This window comes from Acanthochromis polyacanthus, chromosome 5 (assembly GCF_021347895.1).
Source record: "Acanthochromis polyacanthus isolate Apoly-LR-REF ecotype Palm Island chromosome 5, KAUST_Apoly_ChrSc, whole genome shotgun sequence".
NCBI classification, from domain to species: domain Eukaryota; kingdom Metazoa; phylum Chordata; class Actinopteri; family Pomacentridae; genus Acanthochromis; species Acanthochromis polyacanthus.
Genome location: NC_067117.1, coordinates 35,202,099 through 35,217,208, shown reverse-complemented (window position 1 = coordinate 35,217,208; position 15,110 = coordinate 35,202,099). Strand labels below are relative to the sequence as shown.

Genomic DNA, 15,110 nt, shown 5'->3' with positions numbered 1-15,110 from the left:
TTTTTTTGCTTTTAAAATGGCACTGGCTTTCAGATGTGTAGAAGTGTTATGTTGCATTCCCAGTTCCCTTGTTTAGGAGACACATATATAATGACATAAACATGTGAGAATCATTAGTTGTCACATTTATCAGTTGTTGAGTTTGAAAGTAAAAAGGCTCAAACAGCCCTCAGATTCTCCAGTCTTATTATTACAAGCTTCTTATTTTGCCAGTGTGATCTTTTTCTTTTTTCTTTTTTTTTGCCTGAACAATGTTTTTACTCATTTGTTACTGAAGTATGACAGCGACAAGGTTGAAGAAAAAGGCTTGACTGGAAATGTCTTAGCATTTGTTTGGCGAGGTAGAACCATTAGGAATACATGAGTCCAGTCGTGACCAGAATTGGTCTGCAATTGCTCATCAAAATGTGTGCAATTTTGACAGCACTACAGCTTAATATGTAAGAATTCTTACAAAATTGTAACAACTTGAACTTGTTTTATGGCACTTATCAAGGTTGTTTTCTCCTGGCTAGATCCTTGCTTGTGCTGTATCTACTCTCAGACAAACGTCACTTTGGATAAAAGTGTCTGCTTTTAATTCTCAATGAAATTGTAGAATTGTAAAATTTTTAAGCAATACATTAAGGAGAACAAAAAGCTGTGTATGAAGGCACTTCAAAAGGTCCTTGGCTTCATCAGAAAACATCACAGGAGAAACATTGTTCTTGCTTTATTTTTCATCATAGTCTCCTTTAACCTTAATGCACTTGGTCCACTGACGTTTCAGCTTCATTATGCCTTCATGGAAGAAGGTCACATTCTGAGCGTCCACTTTTGACCAATCTGTGAAAATGTGTGAAAGTTTGCCACCCTTCTAAATGACACAAATGCAAGATATGAAGCTATTAGTAAATTTAGAGCTGCGTCGTGCTGCTGGCCATCACTGTGAAGAAATGTCTTTTCATAGAGGTGCTAGTATGAGCATTTCCATCTGAAAATACAGCAGAACTTGACCATGGAAACTTAATAAGGCTAGATCAGTAAATATGTAAATTGGGCAAAGTAGGTAACTGTCCCAGCAGCCCAGACACCCAAAGGTTACCAAACATACTAAATGTTAACTGTTTTTTAGTAACCTTATTTCTTGCAAAATTGTCTGAAGACTATCAACTCAGTCCTGCATTATTATGTAAAGCTGCAGCCGCTGCCAAAAATTAAATTACAAAACCTTAATTGTTTCAGTTAATATTGTGGTTTGCTAGTGAATTTTTCAGGCTGTGTTCATCCAGGCAGTGGTTCAGTGATCCTGTGCTGGTTGGTTTCTGGGTCTGGGTCCACAATATAATGAAACTGTGGTCTGGTGTGTTGTGTGAATTGCTCTTGGAGGAAACAAGGGCCCAGCAGCAATTTTTTCCACCAAACAAGTTAATCCGGCTGTGCACTTTAAAACCAGAGTAAAGCACAAAGATAATTGTTTATTGCAGTCGGTTGGACTCACATTCTGTTGCGTCGGCTCAATATTCCTCTCGCTGTCGAACCACAATAAAATGCACAGCGTGTGTGTATGTATTATACATAGCCTTAGAAAAAATACCAGTAGGTGGGTGGCAGCAGATCTTCTCTGGCATTCATACAAATTAAGGTTACTGAGGTCAATAAGGTCTTTATGTCCCCTGGCTATCATAGGAATATTCTTCCACTTCTGTTCATATAAACTTATAACTGATTGAGCTTTGTACATGAAGTGAGGAGCAGTGATTCACAGTATATGCAGGATTCTGCTGAAAATTTGCTGTACTAGTTAATGAACTCATACAAGCTATGTTTAACACTCACAAAATGCTTAAATGTGTTAAACATTTAAATGACTTAATATCAATTAATATTGATTCAACTATATGAACTTGTTTTGTGCAATATGTCGCTTCAGCCACATCGAAAATTTTGCCCCTTTATTTGTAATACCTTCAAAGAATCAACAGGTGGCACCCTGCCCTCCCTCATTTCCAGGTGTTCAAAAGTAACACTAACAAAGTTGATTTTGTTATTGCACCCAACTGCAGCCCAAACTCCCGAAATGTATAGTGAGCTCACGACTTGAGTTTAAAATGTCCACGCAAAAGTCAGAACTTAGCAGGTTGGACTTTTCAATATTTAGGAGCATAGTGGGGCAGCTACAACAAAAGCTAGAGAGGACATCTGTAATTGAGGAGATTGTGCACCTCAACCGGCTGTGGAAAGTAGATTATCTCAGCCTTCTGGTTAGACTGATACTGTGATACGTTCAACCCGCACCAACTCTGACACAGCTGTATGAGTGTTCCACTCGTGTCTTTTGTAATTACTCTGACAGCAGCTGTATGATACACAGAGGATCCATCAGATCTATTATTCAGCTTTCAGTGGGTGGAGTGACACCACTTGTCCCAAAAAAGCACAAGGAGACTCAGTTTTCCATAGTGAGTTGGAGTAACACTCTTTCTCATCACATGCGAACAACTCCCTTCTCTGTCACGTTATATACATCCTATTAATAATGTAGGACTGTGTGAGACATGTAAGCAGTCTGTAAATGCACATATGCTATATGGAGGAAGGTGTTTTGAATCTCTGCTTGTTAAACACGCACAATGTGCTCGTCGTTTTCTCCACACATTATTCTGCACTTCCTTCACCTTTGTGAGGGGTGGCAGTGGCTAGATGAGATACGTGCAGCTGTTATGTCAGCACATGCCCCGTGTTGTATAACTTTACAAGGTTCTTTTGCTCTGAGGCACAGATAGCAATCTACGGCTGTTTAATAGAGCAATCGTAAATGTCTCCAACAGCTTTGAATTTAGAGTTGTGTTAAAACAGCCTGCTGCTTTTAGGGCTTGTGAGAGACAGATGAACGTGCTAAATGATGCATTCGGATTACTTTACGTATCAATCTACTTACATAAAATAAATAATGACAACATTTAGATGTTAAGAATTGGTTTGTGGGCAAAATCAGCAGATTGCTGGAATTACTGGTCCTAAAACAGTCCTCTGTAAGATTGTCATAACAATCAGCAGCAACAGTGGCAACTGCCAGCTTTACAGGACAGAGCTGCACTTTGAGTAATAGCTCAACAAACCCCTCGAAGGGAGAATTAAGGAGGTGAGCGTGATGTGCAACAGCTCAGCTCCTCAACAGTGTTACTGATGAGATGCCGCGCTCTGCAGGCTTGCTCCATCTTGTCTGCATTCCACAGCAAACTCAGGGAAGTGGCTCGTGGAAAATTCCACCTTTGTGGCATTTAGGGGGTAAGATGAGAAAGATAAAGGGCAAAGATCCTAGTTCCTGCAAGGGTGTAAATTTAACACATAAAGGTTGTGCTTCTTTTGGATTAAATGTTTTCTTTGGCTCTGCTGCTTGATTTACTACCAATTTTAAATCAGTGAATTATGAAAATACTGACAGGTATACTGCAATTTGGATATTAACACCTAAAATATCTATCAAAGGAATATTTTCTTACCCATAGATAGATGAGAAAGAGCAGCACCACTCCTAATATATGTTCAATAAATATGAAGTCATCAGCAGCACCTAATTAGCTTTGCAATGCACAAAGACTGGAAACAAGTGAAAAGGTTAGCCTGCCTCTTGTCCACTGGTAAGAAAATCCACCTAACAGCACACCTGAAAATTACTAATTAACATGTTATATGTGATTTGTACAATCTGAACAGAAACTGAAGTGTAAGCTTTCTGGACAAGATTCCAAAAAGTCACTACATCCGTCCAGCACATAACCTGCCATAAAATCACAACATGTAGTTTTTACACTATAAATTGGATTGGTATACAGATATAAAGTGATAACTGGTGCTAAAATGTGCTTATGCCCTCTAGCTGGCTGTTGGCTTTAATATTTACATGGCAGAAGTGAGACTTATGTTAATCTTTTCATTTGACTCTCAGCAAGAAGGCGAACCGAGGTGTATCCTGAAATGCCATAAATCTTCTTTTAACTGGTCCCCTTATTTCTCAAAAGTACCTTTTGCAACGTGAAGAGTTCTTTGGTTCAGACGGTGTGAAAGCCTTCCCAACAGACACCACATTTGTGTGGATAGTCTTTGGTGTGAACAGATATGATATGGTGTTTTAAGTGGCTGGAGTTGGAACTTTTGTTATCACAGTGGGGACAATGGTGGGTCTTATTCTCCGTGTGTGTTAGTCTTGATGTGCGTTTTGAGATTAGAGGAATAGGCCGGCTCATAGTTACAGGCAGGAGTAAGGTTGTGTGCGCATGTGTTTCTTCAACTCTGAGGAATTCCTTCAAAATTTAAAGTAAATAGGTTAAAAAGTGGTATGCAATTTGATGGTATTGTTGCTGTGGACATTTGCATCTGAGATTAAAATACTAAAATGATAACAAAAGAGTCATAGCTATAGTTTACGCTATTTACCAGACATGCACATTCATTTTGTCATTTCTATAAAAAGAAGAGCCCAGTTAATGTTGAGCGCCATTTCTTCAGATGTGCCAAAGTAAGCTTGCAGATGAATTTCAAAGGCAGTAAAAGTAATAAAATCTAATATTTTGCTGCTTAGGTGTTCGACACAATGGCAACTTCAAGTGTATGACCTCCTGACAGCTAAATATTTAATATGTTCTTTGGAAATGCTTTTCTGAGCCTTCAAAGAAGCTGTCTTGGGTTGATGTTTGTCTCCTTTTAAGTTGGTAACATGTTCAATAGAGTTCAAATGTTTTGACTGGCTAGTTTTTGTCACCTTCAAGAGCTTTGCCAGTGTGTTTGGGGTCATTGCTGCAGAGTGAGGGTTCGACCATTGAGACTGGAGGAACAGCTTGTGACAGTCAGACAGAACATGCCTGTACACTGCTGCAATTATCCATTACAATCTCACTAAAGACAAGTGAGTCAGTTCCAGCAGCAGCCATACATGGCGAGCCATGACATTACCTCCTTCATGTTTCACTGATGAGGTGAATGGTTTGGATCGTGGGCGGTTCCTGTTTTGCTCAACACATTAGGCTTTCTGTCACTTTGGCAATAGGTTACGTTTGGTCTCACCTTTTCATTAAACCTAGCTCCAGGACTTTTCTTGCTTGTCTTTGCATTTTTTTTGGCAAATTCCTATCCTTTCGATTCTTGCTGCTGATAAGAAGGATTGATTTTTGCTGTGTAGCATCTGTTTTTCTGCTGCCTTCTACAAACTGTGGGCTGTGCTACTTTCACACCTGCTGTCTCCAGACTGGCAGTAATGTCACTGACCATTGTTTTGGGGTTCTTCTTCACAGCTTTAAGGATTTTCCTGTCAGCAGCTACACTTGTTTTCTCTCAGAAACCTGCCCTGCATTATTTTCTTTCTGAACTTTCTATGCTTTCTGTACTTGATGTATCTATTTCTTTTGCTCTGGTTCTCAGTGACTTTTTTATGTTTCTCTTTTAACAGATTGGCACTTTTCTGGACTTTGTTGGTGCATGCTATGTCTCCCAAATGATTAAGGGCACATGTACACTTTTTCATGTTAAAATAATGTCTATCCAGATTAGTGCTGGCCTGAATAGCAGTTTCTGGGCTCCGGATATTCGGCCCCTATTAATGACAAATATCCGAATATTCGGTCCGGTCCATAACGTCCGAAGGGGGGTGGAATATCCGGATACAACCGTCATGACCGAATATTCAGATATTCGGGTCCAGCCCTAATCCAGATGCGTCGGTTGTTTTCTACATTGAATAACCAACTTTATATAAAACACATCAAACAGGGGGGAAAAAAATCCAGTTCTCTAACTTGGTTAAGCATCTTGGGGAACTTGCCAAAGTTATTCTATTGATTCAGACTGACTGCATTTGTTGAGATCCAGACTCTACAGGAGCCATCTGCTGCAGGATTCCTTGTTCTTCTAGTCACTGAAGACTCTTCTGTATGTTTGGCGTTGAACTCCTGCTGGAGAATGACTCTGGGACTGATCGTGTTCCTCCCTTATGGATCTTCATGATGGATAAGATTCTATTTAACTCCCAAAGTGAACAGTACTGTATATGTGATTCAAAATCAACATTAGAGAATTCTTATGCAATATTTAAAATCCTTTGTCTGAGCTCTTTTGGGGATGAGTAGCTGCTACAAGTAGAACCATTGGTGTCAGACTGTCAGAGTGTTGCATGTCATGTATTTTTTTTTCTTTCTAGTGAAGTCAGATTGTTACTTTTTGCATGTGATTCAGTATGCAGGCATTTTATTTGAATATAGAAATAGTGTACAGAGCAGGTTGTTTCAGAAACAGCTCCATGGTTATTCCTGGAGTTTAATTCAACATTCAAACCCCCAGTTTGATCCCCACTGCGTTATCTGCCTTTTAACTGCAATCATTTAAAGAGATTAAAATCTGGGCGCTGGGTTTATGCTTTCACACAGCATTCAGCATGAATCAGCGTCCCTCGGGGACACTGGATTGGCTCATCAAAGGATAAATCTCTGCAAACTGACATGTCAATGAAGCCCGTTCCTGCCTGATATACATTTATTTCTCCCTTTCACTTTAAAAAGATATCTTGATCTCAGTGTGAATACCTGTATAAAGATAAAACAAAAACTAATTCACCCTTGAGTAATAAATTATGAGCCTTATATTGAGAGAATATTGCCGCAGCACAGACCGATACGTCAGTTCATGTCAGGGCAGGTTTCAGCTTTCAGTTCAACTAATTCAAGCTGCAGGCTAAGCCCATCTTTTCAGAGAAACATTATTAATATTCAGGTATTTCTCAGAACTTCACATGACAGCATTTCCATGAATGTTTGTCTATTTTTTTTCTACAACTCAGCAGTTCAATTTTTTTTGTTTCACTCCTTATCCTCTTCTTCTTCTTCTTCTCCTTGCAATATGATACGCTGCTGGATAAGGTGCAGTGCATCTTGAATGTCTTTCAAGTCTCAGCATAGCAGTGCATATCTTACCTGAGAGTGGTGGAGTTGCAGCAGGCTGCTGCCCCCGGGCCTCTGATCCACATTCAACCCCCACCCAGCCCTCAGTGTGGTCTGTGTCCTCAGTGGTGCATTGATATGATCTGAAACAGATATGATCTGCTATACAGGCACATGGATCCTACAGATAGTGTCATGGTAATGCTGGTCGTTTTACTGCTCATGCTAATTTGAACAGTCAAGCAAATTCAATTCTTTCATGCATGTGAATGAAGTATTTTTGTATATTTTGAGTCTATTCAAACAGGCTTGGTTGTGTAAAAAGAAGAAAGCTGTGCTACAGGGACTGATTCTCATGTCTGCACAGCAAATAAGAAGCTTGCTTTACCGAGCTTAGTGCAGTCTGAAAACAGGAAACAGCTTGCTTGGCTCAGTCCAAACTGACCTGTAAAACCACAAAGTGTTTTTACACTTTGTTTTTTGTACAGCGCAAACAAACTATAGCATTTTAATTAGTGAGCTTTAGAAGTGTTGGTAGGGATTTATGGTTATTATTGGCAAAGCCAGACTCACTGCTTCTCTCTTTCTTTGTACAATGCTAATAACCAGCTGCTGGCTGTAGCTACGTAGTTACTGTGCTCAAACATGAGAGAGGTATCAATATTCTTATCTAACTCTCAACAAGAAAACAAATAACATTTGTTTCCCAAATTTCAAATCATTTCTTTAACATGTTTCTGCTCTACTGTATATTTAAAAAGGCTGTCAGCGCTACAATGTCCACTAATAAACCTCACGATCTGCAATTTTACATGCATAATAAATCTCCATCTCAGCTTGTTCTACAACACGAGTGTTAATTAGGGTAAATCAACAAGTATTGCTGTGTTTGTCGGGACAGAACAGGCCTAACTTTTGCCGCAGCAGTGTAAATTTTATTCTCACCATCTTGAATACAGACTGCCTTGCTGAGGTGCAGGGCTGCATTCCAGGCAAGTCAAAACACGAACGTGTGTGTTCTCTGTCTGAGGGAATCAGTTAAACTGGGTGGATGCAAGGAAATGGGTCACACACATCCAACTCTGTAACTTTAGAGTGTAAAAAATAAAATAAAAAATGTGTAACATTTAGGTCACCTGCTGGCAGGTATTCTGAGGTAAAGCTTAGAGTTTGTTGTTTTCATATAATCCAAATAAGAACACCAAATGGGCGGTGCACTGAACTAAAGCCACTTTTAAGATACAGTTTCTTCACTACAATCAGCCCGGTACTTGAAAAAAACATTAAATGAGTAGATTTACACAAAAGTACAGTTTTTCTTTGGCATTCTCTATCAGTAACTTCACTCAAACCAGGAATAAATCCTCTAAACAACACGCCTAAAGAAACATCCCTTTGAAGGAAAGGCAAAGACGGTATCAGTCAACTTTAAAAGGGCTTATTACGTCTGTCATTTCCATAAAATTGGGGTTTTTAAAGTACCTCAGGATGTGTTTATTACTGATACATTTTCACCACAGTAATAAGTCCCAAAGTTTCCAGTTGTGATATTCAGCCTGAACTCTTTTATAAAATTAATAACTTTATTTTCTGTTTGTTTTTGTTTCATTTAGGAGGAAATAGGTTTATTGTGCTTTCAAAATGATTTAATTTATCACTATCAAATTACTGATATTTAGAGGTTGCTGTTCAGTCATTCTTTGTGCTGCTGTGCATTGCGTTTGCTTGTGATTCAAATTCTGATATTTGTCATTCGTAAAAGCTTTCTGTGGGGGAGGAGATGGTTTTGGTTTAACATTCTGTTCCTGAGTAAAAAGGGCTATATTAGGGTGTGGACTAGCTTCAAGACAGAAAAGGGGGAGGTTGCTGCTCTGCCATTGGTGGACACGGGGACAAAAATGCCTGTACCTGGAGCAGGTAAACAGACTGACATCAAGCACTGCAGAAGTGGATGGCCTGCCAGGATTTAGTGCAGCGCATCGATTTTGTTTATCCAGCCACACTGGACAACTTGACAGCTTTTTGTGTTTGACTCTTGTGCAGGTTTGTGCTGTATACCTTGTGTAAAAACAGGAAAAGAAGCAGAAGAGTGAGCATTCGTAGGTTTATTTCTGTGCTAAATGTCTGGTGCTTTGTTGTCGTACTTTTTCAGGCTGCTTGGGGATTTCATGGCTCTTGCATTGTTTAGCAGGTAAGTTAGAGGTTGAACAAATGACAAAAATGCATGTATATTTGCAATTATAAGTTCTGTTTTCTGCAGAATTGCGTCTTGGAGGGAAATCTACGAGATGATGGGTGTTAGATAATAGAGGGTTGCATTTGTGTGGGTTTGGTCTCTACATGTTAAACAGCACGCTGCATTCATCAAGCTCAAAAGACTCCAGAAGGATGGAAAACAGTGAAAACAGGTCCGGTCTTGTGCAGGGAGAGGCCTGCCTGGCACACCCTTCCCACACTCTCTCACACACACTCACACGTAAAGAAAGACTAGAGCATACACTCCAATGAAACCTGTGTTTCGTGTATTTGTTCGTTTTAACTAATCTGCCACTTGTTTTCCTGACAGATAAAGAGAGATTGGCATCATTGAAAATGCTGAAGGGAATCATCGGTGTCAGTGCTCCCAGTAACTCCTCAGCAGAGGTGTCAGCACACTCGCTGCTCTTACGAAACCATCCATGTATTCTATCCTTCATTCCACCGGAGTCTGTATAAAGTCCCAATCAGATTTCAGTGGTTTGGAGAGTAAGACACATGGAACTTGTCATCTGGAGAGAGCTGCAGAAAGTATAACTACATTAAGAAGGATTTTAATGGTTGAAATTTTTACAATAAAGGTGAACTTTGCTGTGTGACAAACAGTACGGCCTTTAATGTCCTTTGATGTCAACCTAGTGGTGAATGCAACAGTTCGGCACAAGCACCAAAGGAGGACTTCTCTTCCTCCTTACCTGCATTGCGGCAGCGGTTGAATAACGTTGCACTGATTGCACTTTAGAGTTATTGCAGGAGTGCTACCAGCCCCACTTTATGTCTTTTGAACTGTCACTCATGGAGGTTGTTATGTCCTCACCCTGTCTCTCTGCCCTTGCTTCTCCAAGATATGGCAATTACATAATGACTCTTAAATTCCCACATTGCCACATCCACAGCAAACCCTTCAGAGCTGGTGCAAAGATGTATTTTCGTGTCCCTAAAGTCTCCTTATCTCACAACAGTAGCCACAGGACTCAAACACACATCAACATTGTATTAAGTAATTCTCTATTGAATAATGAATATCTTCATCATCTTTTTTTTCTCTAAAGAATATGGTTTTCCCATCAGGTTTTTTATCCAATCCTCCGTGGGACAATTAACCTGCCTCATTAGCATGGGACATTTCCCAGATTCTATTCAAAGCCTTAATTATAGCTAAATGGGCAGCTGGACATCATTTGACAGCTACACTGAGCCCACATATAATCTACCCAGTTAAAATGGAGGGAAAATAACGAATAGACTAACAAAACAACATAGTGCCAGATCAGCAGAGATTCGTACAGACTTGCACTGAGTAACAGGGTTGTTATGACAGGTTTCATCCTTAATTATGGACAGTGACACAATAAGTCCAATAACTCATGCATTAGAACATCTGAAAACTCTCATAAACAACATAGTCCAGTACATTTAAGAAAAGAACACCTTATTATAAATTCACAACGACAAAGCCACAACAGAGGTAAGAAGAGCCTGTGCCAAGCCTGTCACAAAAGATAATTTACCCAGTATGTTGCAAAGACAGAACGACCCAAGCATGACCCAGACTTCAGACAATTCAGTCACAGCTTCCCCTGCAGCCCTGTGAACAATCTCAGCAGGCCTTACACAGAAGAAGGACTTGTGGCTTTCTCCATTACAGGCTTTTCATGTGCTGCACATCTGAGCCTGCTATTCACCTTCCTGTTAGACGCAATAATAACTAGAGGGCTTAGTGCTGCATACAATGAGGAGAAGAATATACGCAGGTCAGAGATCAGTGAGGAACTCATGGTCTTCCTCACAGTGAGGGTATACACCCAAAGTCCATTATCTACCCCATACAGAACCACATACAAGGTCACAAGCACCACCACGACTTTGGCAGCTCGTTGCTCAGCCCCACTGCTTCCACCACCACCACTGCTGCTGCTGCGAAGGCCCTTCACTTGTCGGCTGTGCTTGTAAAGGAAGATTAGGATTATCAGACTGGCTAGTGTCATGAGGGCCATGGGCACCACGTCTCTGCACACCTGAGCTGCCCCATTGGCCTCTTTGGATTGCTTTGAAGGAAAGTTTACGTAGCAGAACTGTACATTAATGCCGTTGTTAGTCAGGCTGGAGTCATTCTTGCTACCAAAGGAGAAGAGTATGGCTGCCGTGGTCATGGAGGTGTTGAGAACCCAGAGGAAGAGGAACACAGAGAGCAGATATTGGGCCACCAAGGTGCGAATAGAGGCCCAGTGTGACCCAGGAGGTGCGATGCTCAGACACTGGTAGGCACTCAGGAGAAAGGTGAGCCAAATGGAGAGGGCACGGCACGTTCTGTAGATGAAAATCACAGCTTTACAGCTCATGTCTCCAAAGATGCTGGCCACATGGAGGGAGGCCAGGGTCTCTAGAAGACATCGTGTGCCCACCACCAGCAAGTTGGCGCAGGCGAGGTGCAGGACGATGGCATCGGCTGCAAGGAGGCGGCTCTCCTGGTAAAGCAAGAGCAGGAAAGCCACAATTACAGCAGTGTTTCCTGGAACACCCACAGCTGTGAGGGACAGATACAGCATCCCACGAACAAACTCCTCTGATGGCATTCCTGCAGAGATGAAAGGAAATAAATCAATAAAATCACATATCAATCTATTGTTTGTACTCCTGAATGTTCAAATACTATCTAGCATTTAAAATGGTATCAGATAAATCTACCTGAGAAGAGTCAAAGCTAAAGAGATGTGAAGGGGAACGGGTGTCTGACACACTCTGATCTCTCTCTCCAGAAGCAGTCAGGTTGTTTGTGTCTTATACTTGCAAACAGGTAATGACTGTTGGATCTGTTTTGCACGGTCCATTGACTTCTCTCCCTTCAGCCCCAATTACTTGAGATCAATTCAGATGACTGCTTCTGTCCCTTTACTGGGTTTCAGACAGGATAACACCAAGAAAGCCATGTTTGTATTCATTTACAGGGTACAAAGAGCTAACCAGTGAACAGAAAAATGATGTTAAGCCTTATGTTTACTGCCCCAAAAAACAATTAAAATTATGTCTCAGTGTCACAGTTTCACTAAGTAGAGACTATTAAATGCTTTTTTTTCTTTTTTACTGATCCTATATATAGATTTCCTTATAAACCCTTCATGTTACTTTTGTATTTCTCATTTCTACAATCAATTTTAAAAGCCACTACCTATTAAAGAGCCCTTCCTTGTGCTGTTTAGTCAGACACCAACACCACAGTGTCCTCCAGTGGAGAAACATAAAGCAAAAAGCCAGAGGACGTTCCTCTCAGCCTGCATGATAGATCACCTGCATTTTTCATTGGTAGAGTGTGACTTAGTATCCAATTTATGATTGTGTTATTCATCCAAAGCAATAAATGTTCTAAAAATGGAATTAAACCTAAATTGCGAGGATGTTTTAAGGACAAATCAGTGTGGGTAGGCTGCATGATTTAACAGTAGCATGTCCCACAGCAGGGAATTTATAATGAATATTAAGTTAATTTCTCCTCAGAATCTAATGAGACATGTCCTCCACTGAAATTAAGAGAGTACTCTTATGGTACAATATGACTGTTAATGAAACTGGTCACATTTCCTCATGTAATTTATATTCAGAACACCATGAAAACACAACGCAGGTACCCGTCTTGTTGAAGTACCACTTATCCAGTACATTTACATGTTAGACTTCTTTTTTTTTTTTTTTTTTTAAAAAGGAATTTAACTACTTTGAGAACACACATATATATGTAGGAACATAAAACTTATTAAGTTAAAGTAACACATATATTATATGAAGATATCTGTTCATTTTAGTTTATTTTAGTGAATTCTGTTGTGGTCAGATGTCTACCTGTGTGATTTTCTTCCCCAACTCCTAGTGTTCATACATATTGTAAACATGCATTTTATTTGCATATTATTGCTGTTAATGCTGTTTTCCCCTGTCGCAGCTTCCCCATCGTTATTCATGCCTACTTTGCATATGTGACATTTAGTGCAGACATGCAGCTCTTTCTGGGATTTCTCCCATGTTTATTCTTGTTTGTCTCATCAAAACTGAGCTCTTTGGACAGACAGTCTGATTGATTTGATTGCTATTTGCCTTCTGTTGCCCATATCAATAACATTTTAGTTAAGGAAAAAAACAGAAAAACACTGCCTCTGTGGTCTTAATGTGAAAAGGCAAAGAAATAAATAATCGTTTTAAAGTTCTCTGTGCACTGGCATGAATCTGTTATCGTGCTTGTAAGTTTGAATGATGATGCAAAGTAAGTTGTCTCAGAATTTAAGGTGAACATATTTTATTTTTAAAGACAAATTAAATCTAAAGCCTTGGGAGGTCACTTGTACACCTCTCTTTGGATGCAAATAAGGCCATCAATATCAGAGTAAGAGTGTGCTCAGCCAAAAGCCTCTTAAACTACATTTTTTTGCTGTGGGACAGATTAACAGGCGCAGTGTGAAGTGCAATGAATATTCCTTCTTTGCCCTCCAAAGCTGTTGCCCTCAAAAGCATACTTAATGGAGCAAAAGGTTAAAGAGTGAAATTTTTCTCAACTGATTAGAGTTGTTGGAAGAAACTAACTTCAACACGTGAGAAAAAGGCATGATTTTGAGCATGCTATTCTGTAAAAGAAGCCAGTCACTAAGCAAATGGTGCATTGACAATGGTTGCTTTCATTTGACAAGTATCTCAAACAGTGTAGTGTTCAAAATTTTATTATGCACACAATTTCATTATATTACTTTATATACAATATTTATTCGATACTGTCTATAGTTTCTTACATGGCCTGTAAATTATATGCATGTAGGTAATGTAAAGTTAAAATTGAATTAGTGTAATGAGGACAAACAACTTACATCAGTCATAAACAAAAAAATCCACTATCATGTCAGGAAGCGGAAAAAAGCCAGGATTTCTAAACTTGTTGTACATGTTGCAATCCCCTGAGAAGGACATGCTTGAACTTGCCATTTTAATTAGCTCTCTGAACATGTAAACATGTTAGAAACACTGAGGGAAATAACACATCTTATGATTTATTCCAAGGCTGCTTCCCAGGAGAAAATAAGCCTCTCAAACAATACTGTTTCACAATCTGAATTTCAGATGTGAGTGATATAGAACTGACCAACAGGTTAGAGGGATTTTTTTTTTTTTTACATTTGCCATTTACGGGGTTATAAAACCTGGGCACATATTCAAAACTTCTCTTGTAGCACATGTCAGTGCTGAGAGTTTCAGCGTAAATGAATAATGGCTGGTTGTCCCTACGCTCCCAATTAGTACAGGCATGCATTGTTATATGGCTAATTGTCTTGCTCCTCTGTGTCTTTTTACATGCTCCCAGGACATGAGCAAGGAAAGGAGTGCACATCGAAGCACCAGCTGTGCATGTAAAGGCCTCTTGATGGCTCATTCAAGGCATCATCAGGCTTCTTTTGCATCAACAATAACCACACACTTTTGTCTCCTCGGGGGTTGTTTAACTCTATTTTTTGACTCCACAGGGAAATTACACTATGATATTTCAAAAGACTGTGGTCTTTTTGTCGATAGAAACTGGGAGGTGATGTGTGGAGTTTAAGTGCAAAAAAATAAAATTCAAATTAAGTATTGACATAAAAATTCACATTATTTATATCACATAAAGCAGCTCTTTTTCAAAAACGTTTTGCAATAATTAATTCTCGAATACTTGAATTATTCCCTTGAGCTGGGACTCACTGCGACAAATATGTTTCTTCCTTGTTTTCGTCCTTGACAGAAAATACTAGGACGACTAGAAAGTCTTTCTTAAAATGAAACACATCTCCATACGTTCATTTAAGCAGATTTGCCCATTGCGATCATTTCTCCTGTTGATGCTCACCATCCTTTCCTAACATGCTTCCAATGTAAATGGTGGGGGACAAAACTAACATTTATCTGAAGGTATACGATGGTTCAACC

The 15,110-nt window shown here is 39.7% G+C and overlaps 1 protein-coding gene across 1 annotated transcript; it reads right to left on the bottom strand.

Annotated features, from left to right (window-relative positions):
• Positions 1 to 10,777: 10,777 nt before the first annotated feature.
• Positions 10,778 to 11,743, bottom strand: LOC110949251 (olfactory receptor class A-like protein 1). Its single transcript, XM_022191172.2, has one exon. The coding sequence runs from the start codon at positions 11,741 to 11,743 to the stop codon at positions 10,778 to 10,780; it is 966 nt and encodes a 321-aa protein (XP_022046864.2).
• Positions 11,744 to 15,110: the final 3,367 nt, after the last annotated feature.

Excerpts from the sequence above, each read along its gene's own strand:
- LOC110949251 (XM_022191172.2), bottom strand. The coding sequence starts at position 11,743 with ATGCCATCAGAGGAGTTTGTTCGTGGGATGCTGTATCTGTCCCTCACA.